A 9,156-nucleotide genomic window follows, 5' to 3' on the forward strand; every position below is an offset into this window, starting at 1 on the left:
CCCTCCTAGCGACATCTGCCCTTTCCTCTTGGGGCAGATCTGGAGCTTGGGGCAGGTGGCCGGTGTTGGAAGGCCACTCCTCTGGATTAAAGTTTGAGGGCATTCCCAGCCACCTCAAGAAACTGGATGTGGGACAACCTCCGAGCGTCAGAATTGTACCCACAGTAGAGGATGTAGGCATTCTGGAGAGCCAACTGAAGGAGGTATTTGAGGAGCTTCTGTGTCCACCTCCTGGTTCTCCTGGCGAAGGGATAATACTGGATGAATTGATCAAAGAGATCAACTCCTCCCATGTGCCTGTTATATATATATATATATATATATATATATATATATATATATATATATATATATATATATATATATATATATATATATATATATATATACAGTGATCCCTCGTCTATCATGGATAACGGGGACCAGAACCCCACGATAAGTGAAATTCATAAGTAGCATTGGCCCTCCCTAGGGAGGCATATACTGTACTGTATATACATGGTATATATTTAAAGGCTTTATAGCCTTTCCCACACTGTTATAAACACTTCCTATGCACTTAAACACTGTATTACTATTTTGATCTCCTATCACAGTAATATGCATAAAAAAGATCGTCCCATATTTGTAATGTTTACGTTCTGAGAATCAGCTGACTGAAGCTGCTCACTACTAACGAAAGAATTAGGAAAATAATTTTTAGTTGGTAAAAGAAACAAATTTATCAATGAAATTATTTTTAATTCTGTACATAAAAGTTTATGATACAGTAATTCATATTTCATTCAGAACTGAAACAGCACAGTAGCTTGGGACGAGACTAAGTCTTGACTAAGTCTTGACAAGCTGGTGATGAGAGAGTATACAGTATCCTTGAGTTGCTTACGTATGAAATTCGGATTTTAATTATTTTTACAGTGATTTAAGATGAAACATCAACAGTGATAAGATATTCTCTTATGTACCACCACGTGCCTTGTCCGAGTGCCTGTGGGTATATCTGAAGCTTCCAGTCCTTGCTTAAGATCGGTCTTGCAAGCCGTTCTTCTCACGTAACATGATGAAACATCGCTGTTTTCCGCAATATGGCTGCCGATATGGCGGTACTTTTTCATTTTAATTTTCGATGAATATTTCTGAAAAATCCGCGATGCAGTGAAGCATCTTTGTTTAATTTCATTTTGTACTGAATTATATGTCATAATGCAATGAACCAACAGTACTAGCAGGTATTAATAATTATTAATGGAATTAATGAAATATTTGGGTCTTCATATATCGCGACTATTTTTGAAATTTCCGGAAAATCGGCTATATATTCTCTCTTATAATATACATACGTAATGGAAAAAATCCCCGAAGTTGTGAATCCACGATAGTCGAACTGCGGAGTAGCGAGGGTTCACTGCATATATATATATATATATATATATATATATATATATATATATATATATATATATATATATATATATTATTTATTTGGGTAAGCAAAAATCTAACATTCTAGTGATATTCAATCCTTTACCTTCATTTTGCAACAAATGGAAAGTCTCTAGCATAATATTCCGATTTATGGTGAATTTTTGAAAAAAAAACTTTTTCTATCCCTCCGTGCGCGGGAGATCCGCTGAAAATGTCAGCATTTCTTGAGTCACCTTGTCGTAATTTTCGCGTCGTTGTATATTATTCATTACATAAAGTGTTATACAACAAAATGTGCGCAATTTCATGTAGAATACAACAAAAAATAAATCATTGTTGTAGCTTTTATCAGTTTTGAAATATTTTCATATAAATCACGATAACTTTGACTCGACCGAAATGGTAAAAAATTGCAATTGTAAGCCAAAATTTTACATTCTAGTAACAATCAATCCTTTACCTTCATTTTGCAACAAACGGAAAGTCTCTAGCACAATCTTTCGATTTATGGTGAATTTTTGAAAAAACTTTTTCCTTCCCTCCGAGCACGCGAACTCTGCTGAAAATCCTAGCATTTCTTTAGTCACCTTGTCGTAATTTTTTCGCCATTTTATATTAGGCGTTATATAAAGTGTTATACATTAAAATGTGCACAATTTCATGTAGATTACAACAAAAAATAAATCATGGTTGTAGCTTTTATCAGTTTTGAAATATTTTCATAATATGAAAATTTTTTCTATTTATCGTGATTTATATTATAAATCACGATAAATAAAAAAAAATCGACCTTCAGTCAACTTTAACTCGACCAAAATGGTAAAAAAATGCAATTATAAGCTAAAACACCTACAGTCTAGTAATACTCAATCAATTTCCTTCATTTTGAAACAAACGGGAAGTCTCTAGCACAATATTTCGATTTATGGTGAATTTTTGAAAAAACTTTTTTACGTCCGCACATTACGAATTCTTGCATCATTTTGTGATAATATTTTCTCTATGTTGCTTTGATCGTTTGACAATTTGTTACATACCAAAATCATCGCAATTTAGTGTACAATACAACAAAAAAAAAAGTAACTCATTAGCCTTTAACCGTTTTGCATACAGCGCAATTTGTATACAATTATATATGAAATTTTTTTTGCGCTGTTATATGTTCCAATATTTATATATGATAAGGATATTTTTTTTCATTTCTGATGGTTGCATACTAAACTTCAGGCAATGACAAAAATAGGAGCCAAAATTGAACTCTTAATGATAAAAACTAAGCGTGCTTTGATTTTTTGAAAAAAACTATTTTTCCGCTTCGGCGCTCACTCCCGAACGCCGCCGGCATATGACAGACACTTTTGTAAATCTTTTGTAAATAGAGGCTTGGCGTTAGAGGGTTAAGACCCTAAGTTCACTAACACATTTTGTTGTCAGCAAAAACATTCCATAAAACTCAAAAATATACATGATCTAAATAATTGTAATTCAACCAGTGAATTTTAACAATGAGTAAGACTATAAAATACATTTCATCATATCGATCTTGGAGGGGGTTGTTTTTTATTGTTACTAATGTCGTCATCAGTTTGCGGTCGTAAATCTGTGGATGGTCTGGGAATAGGATTCGCAAGTGATGATGCATCACCACGACAGACTGTTTTGGGATTTTTCATACCACTATATTAAAATTAAAATTATTGTTGAATTCGTGTTTTCATAAGGAAATAATTATATAAAGCAAATTATTGAGTGATTTTTGTCATCATCAGTCAAATAATCACAATCATGGCAATGTCCAAACTTAGTGCCGTCGTTACATATTTCTATAGATAGAACAGAAGTAGAGGGTGCCATTGGCTAGCAGATCTCCTTGGCAACCAGCCAGCCAATTAGGGTTTAGTTGTATTCTGTCTGAGAAAGAAAGTCTTGCTCAGAGAAGCTTACAATGACGTAACGATAACATAAGTGCGTGTTTCTTTAATACAATACGAAGTTTTTAGTAGTGTATCTATTTTACTGATTACATGAATACTGTAGAATGAATTCCTTCTTATTACTTTGAGTGCAAAATTGTTGATTCAGAGATTCTTCAGCCAAAATTTTTTTTTTTTTTTTTTTCAGAAGACATTTACTAAACATTGCATTGACATACCTCTAAAACAAAATTCTTCTCTTTAATCACTCAAGGGTAGAGTTACGCTGCATAAAGGGAACTGGCAATTTCTCTCTCTCTCTCTCTCTCTCTCTCTCTCTCTCTCTCTCTCTCTCTCTCTCTCTCTCTCTCATTTGCCAGTATTGTTCAGTAACTCGGTTCATGTTTAATAAAATTTACCTCTGTCGTGTCTTTTCTTTCCTAAAAAAAAACATACAAAGCATTGTACTGTAGCCACCAGTCAGGCAGCAGATAGGTAAAACTGTTAATACTCAGTGATTGGCTATGATACTTCCTGCCCTTCCAGACAATAGTGTTTCTTAATGACGGTACGCACTGTGCTCAAGTTAAATTGGTTACAAATTGAAAGCAGTTCAGTTTAGTACAGTATAAATACAGAACAGTATATATAAAATAAAAACAAATGAAAAGTTTTTTATTTACCTTTGGTAAATAAAAAGGAAAACGGCACGCGACAAGTGGAGGAGTTATAACTATCTTGAATCTTGGACGAATATTACGTATTTTAAATTGGCTGACCCTCTTTGGTGTCCATCTTGTCCAATATCTGGACTAACGGGGTCTGGTTTAACAGGGTCGACTGTAATTTAGAAAAGTTGTCCATGAGATGCAAAACCACAATTTAGAATAGTGGTCCATGATCTGTATAACCTTTTAAGCAAAATAACATTGATGGTAGATATGTTTTGCAGGTTTGTCACTCTTGAAGATTGTGGTCATACAATTGAGGCACAAGGTTTAGAAGGATGGCTTGCGCAGGGTATGGGAGAAATTGGCATGAAGTCATGTCCTAGATGCCGGAAACCTATTTACAATAATCGTCGTTACCAGAAAATTATCTTGACTACATATAAAGACGTTTCAAAGGTCAAAGCAAAATATTTCTCATCCAAGACCATTGTTAGAAGGAAGGAAATTGAACTTGTTTTGCAAGGTAAGGGAATTATGTCAATTTTTTTAAAGAATAAACAGAGAATAAAAAGTTTTCATACTTGGATTAAGTTTTGCTTACTCTTAAGATATAACAATTTCTGTTCTTTTAAGCAGAAATAGTAATATTTCCCATGTATAGTTTTTCATTTGTATAATTTTTGATTGGTTTAATGGAAATGAGATCATAAGGAACCAAGTGTGTTTCTGTAACCCAGGTTTGGAGTAGATTTACAATTCCAAGCACATCTTGAACAGATAGTTCAATGCCATTTACTTGAGACATGTATTAACACTATTCCTTCTACCACACCACCATTGGATAATACTGTTTTAAGGGGGGAGGGAGAGAAGCGTTAGGTGGTGTAACTTGTTTTTACACCTTGGTGATTAATGCTTAGCAAAGCCATAGTTGTTCTAGTACAGTCTTGGGTAAGTAGTAGTGTAGCACTATTTGCACTTGTATTGGTGGTTGTAGGATAGTTTTCCATACTGAGAGGAGAGGTCATTTTTTAAGTGTTATGCAAATGGGACAAATTCTTTATGAGTGTGACAGTGAGCAACCTTAAGTGCAGCTGCTTTGCAGGAAGTTAGAGAAAGTCACACACACGCTATATAGAAGTCATTATGACCTTGGAGACCAATCCCTTGTGTCACTGTAAAGTAACCTTTAGAATGCAGGGAAGTAAAGGGTTTTCTTGGGTACTTGAGGCTAATCTTTAATCATTGGCACACTAAATGAGTGTTTTGTTTTGGATTAGCAACTTCATATTACTGAAAGAAATGAAGTTTCTATAATGCTATTAAAAGTAGCAATTGTTAATTGGGAGCTGCTGTTGCCATTTTTTCCTTTACCTGTTTACCTGAAATATATTTTTTTTTCTTTTCTTTTTCAAGACTTGCAACTCGCTTCATTATTCTCACAGGAAGTCCAACAGCTAATGAATAATCTTGGTTCTAACCCTTTTACATCAAGAAAAAATAAGAATAAGCAGAAATATTTGAGCGTGAATGAGCTCAAACTTTACTCATTTCAAGCTCATACACTCCAAAAAGCTAGTGAAATATTAAGAAATGCAGCTAAGAAAGACAGGCCCTTTTCAATTAGAACCTTGCATTTGCCAAGGAGTTCCAGCATTTTGTCCGAACATGAGAAAAGATTGCAATTGCGCATTAAGGATTTAATAAAGAAAGTAATGGAGAAGTCTGTTATAATTGCACCACAATTGGAAGAAGAAGTTTCTTGTGAATTGCAACGTTTGATGATTCTTCCCTCTTATTGGAAATTTTTAGAAAAGAGTAATATTGAGCAAGCACGTCTGCAAGAAATAAGAGCGAAGCTAGAGAAATTAATGGATCCCACATCAAAGTTCACAGATGACATAGACAAAAAAGTGCGAGAACTATTGAAAGAAAGCGAGCAGTATGTAGGTGGATTGGCTATCACAGAATCTGAGAGGATGATGATAGTCAAAGCAATGGGTCTTAAACAAGGTCATTGGTATAAGTGCCCAAATGGTCATGTGTATTGTATCACAGAATGTGGTGGAGCTATGGAAGAAAGCAGTTGTCCTGACTGTCATGGACGCATTGGTGGAGCAAATCACAGGCTGAGGTCTGATAATGCAGTAGCTACTGAAATGGATGGTGCTCAGCATGGTGCATGGTCAAATTACAATAATTTAAGACGACTTTAAGCATTTGTATTTTTTTTTTTATGTAGATGTAAGGTTCAGCTTGGAAGGTCCTAATCATATAAGGGTAGAAGTTAATTAGAAGAATCATCACATTTTTTTAACAATAAATCCAAGCACAGCAGAGAATCCTTCCTCTTTATATATGTTTACTGGACTTTCAAAGTGTATGGAATTTAGGTATCACATGAATATTTTGTGACAAGGATTTATTTCTTATTATTTTAGATATAGTAGCCATTGTTATTCCAGGATTTCATCTGTGTAAACTTCTTTTTCATGGGTCGGCATTGTTAGACATTAAGGATAATGAATATGATATGAACAAGATCTGGCATGACTTTTCTTTTTTGAAAACACTTGTCATCATACATGAAAGTTAATTAAAATAGTGTTTTTTTGTTAAGTTCAACCTTTGAATTGCTAAAGTTGTTTATAATGTAAAGATTCAGCTCTAGGGAATAAGTAAGAATGATTATTTGAATGGAAATATTTTTTAAATAGCTTGGTATCTCACCTTAGCAAAGTTAATTACTAAATAACTTGTCACTGAGTCTTGCAAAAAAGAAAAACAATGAAAAAAAAAGAAAAACAATGATTTTGGTGTTTTTAGTTTTGCAAGTAAGTCACGTATGTTATTTTTTTCCCATGTATTAAAAGTTAGGACTACAGTGTATAATATAGTTACGAGATGTATTTATATTATACACTATATTATTTGTTTGTTGAAGTTTACTCAGTGCAGTTTGGTACAGTATTATACTTTATGTAGTTATATATTGCTGCATGTGTTCAGTTTGTGTATATACAGTATATACATGAGCATCATGTTGTGAACATCATGTATGTACTGTTGCTTGTCCCCCCCCCCCCCTCTCTGTGTGCCAGGTAAAGTATTTTCATTGACAGTATAGTGCTGTACTTAATACAGTAATGTTGTGTTAAATACATGTATATTTTCTATTCTGTTAGTGTACATGTACATGTGCATCCCATTAAGATAGATGAATGCACTTACTGTGCTTTTCCTCCCCCTCTCTCTCTCTCTCTCTCTCTCTCTCTCTCTCTCTCTCTCTCTCTCTCTCTCTCTCTCTCTCTCTCTCTCTCTCTCTCTCTCTCTCTCTCTCTCTCTCTCTCTATTAGAGATGGATGAACAATTGCCAATTTTTTTTTTTTATAAAAAAAGAAAGTGCTGACAGGAAAAAAAGAGGGGTGAACAATGCACAGTAGGTTTGTACCTTACCTTAATGTGATGCATACATGTACCAAACACATGCACATGTGCACAAGCTGAAAAATATTTGTGTGTACCAATACAGCGGTGCAATACTGTATTGCGAAGTATCGGTAAAAATACTGTACCAGAGAGAGATTAGGGACCACGGTAAGTGCAGTTCAAAGTGTTTCAAAACTCAAGTTAAAATAAACTCAAAGATGTTTATGGTCTTTTTTTTTAATAGGTTTTTGTGTATATTACTTCTCTTGCAAATATAAACAGGTTGAACTGTGCAATGATGGCTAGTTTTTGCAGATATTCCACTGAAATTGTATAAGTACTGTATAATAATATTTTAAGTCAAGTGATGATTATTATGAAATATATTGGTCAAAATAGGCTATTAATAATTTTATATGAAATTGCTGCTATGCAAGTTGGCTCCAGAGTATCATATCATGTAGATTATAATTATGTAGATTTCTTTAGTTGACAGATTTGTTACTTATTGAAGGGGATTGACCCTCTAGCTATCTGTTAAGTTGAGGTGCCACTAAAATATAATTTCTAATTAATCAAAATCATAGATTATTTATACCATTCATTTTTACCCTGCAATCAAATGCTAAATTTTAAGACTTATGATATTCCGACAGAATATTTACCAGTTAATACAGTTTCACAATCCTTTACCCAAAATTCTAAAAACCAAAATTGTGTGGGGAGAGAAGTATTCATTTGCAAAAGTAAAATAGTACAGCTATATTTAAAAGAATGTTGATTTTAGAAAGCTTGTTTTGCTTAATGTATCCCATTGTAGTAGATTGGATGTATTTATCATATTACAAAATAGTGTACTGTATAAACATTGCAGTCATGCACCGTTTGTGCTCTGATAATTATGTGTTAACGTTAATTCTCAAAATCTCAGCTGATTGAGTACCACCGACATCCTCATTGTCATTATTTGCAAGACAAAATGATTTGGGGATACATTTGTTTTGAAGACTAACAAAGTTGGGTTTAAAAAATTAAAATTGTATTACATGCTTTATAGACAGTAAATTGTAAATAAATAAAGGTGTAGCTTCACCAGTTTCAGACATTGAGTTTGCATATTCCAAAACAATTTGCAGCCTGCGCATTATTTTTTTTCAGTTGCAGCCACTGTATAACCTGCCGCTTAAATTTAATGGTGTACTTTCTTGAGACCCTCTCCCGTGTGTGAAGGATAATTAAAAATGTATAGTTTTCATATGGAACCCACTATTGCATATTAGTGTGTTTTAACAACAAGTTGACAACTGTAACGTGCAATAGTTATGATGTATGACTTGAGACTTTTGTTTTTTGACATCAGGGAACAGCTGTTTCTTGTTTGTTATTTACACCTGTACTTGCTGCTGTTCATACCAATGCTTTTTATGAAGTATTAATTGGTCTTTAATTATAAGAAACAGCAATGAGTTATTAGACAAGCCACAGGTTTGGTAAGCCTGGATGGGTGTGTGACTATTCACGTTTAGCTTATTAGAGTTTAGCTTTAAGGCCTATTACGTAGTCAAAAGCTAACTTGGATGTAATATGCATTACCAGTGGAACCTACGGAAACCGAGAAAGGCATAGGAAGCCTAGCTTAGTATAAGCTACTGAAATGAATCTTGCACATTGAGCATAGCATATGGAATTTACTGAAAATGCAACTCAAACTACACACG

At 33.9% G+C, this 9,156-nt stretch overlaps 1 protein-coding gene across 3 annotated transcripts in view; it reads left to right on the forward strand.

Moving 5' to 3' along the window:
- The window catches only part of LOC136826576 (NFX1-type zinc finger-containing protein 1-like), a 321,939-nt gene extending 313,398 nt beyond the window's left edge, over positions 1-8,541 (forward strand). For all 3 annotated transcript variants that reach the window (XM_067083776.1, XM_067083778.1, XM_067083777.1), the window contains exons 12-13: positions 4,291-4,532; positions 5,426-8,541. In XM_067083776.1, coding sequence (XP_066939877.1) covers positions 4,291-4,532; positions 5,426-6,225 — 1,042 coding nt within the window. In that variant the 3' untranslated portion in view covers positions 6,226-8,541. The remainder of the gene's footprint in view (positions 1-4,290; positions 4,533-5,425) is intronic.
- Positions 8,542-9,156: the final 615 nt, after the last annotated feature.

The sequence above is a fragment of the Macrobrachium rosenbergii genome, chromosome 41 (assembly GCF_040412425.1).
Source record: "Macrobrachium rosenbergii isolate ZJJX-2024 chromosome 41, ASM4041242v1, whole genome shotgun sequence".
NCBI lineage: Eukaryota > Metazoa > Arthropoda > Malacostraca > Decapoda > Palaemonidae > Macrobrachium > Macrobrachium rosenbergii.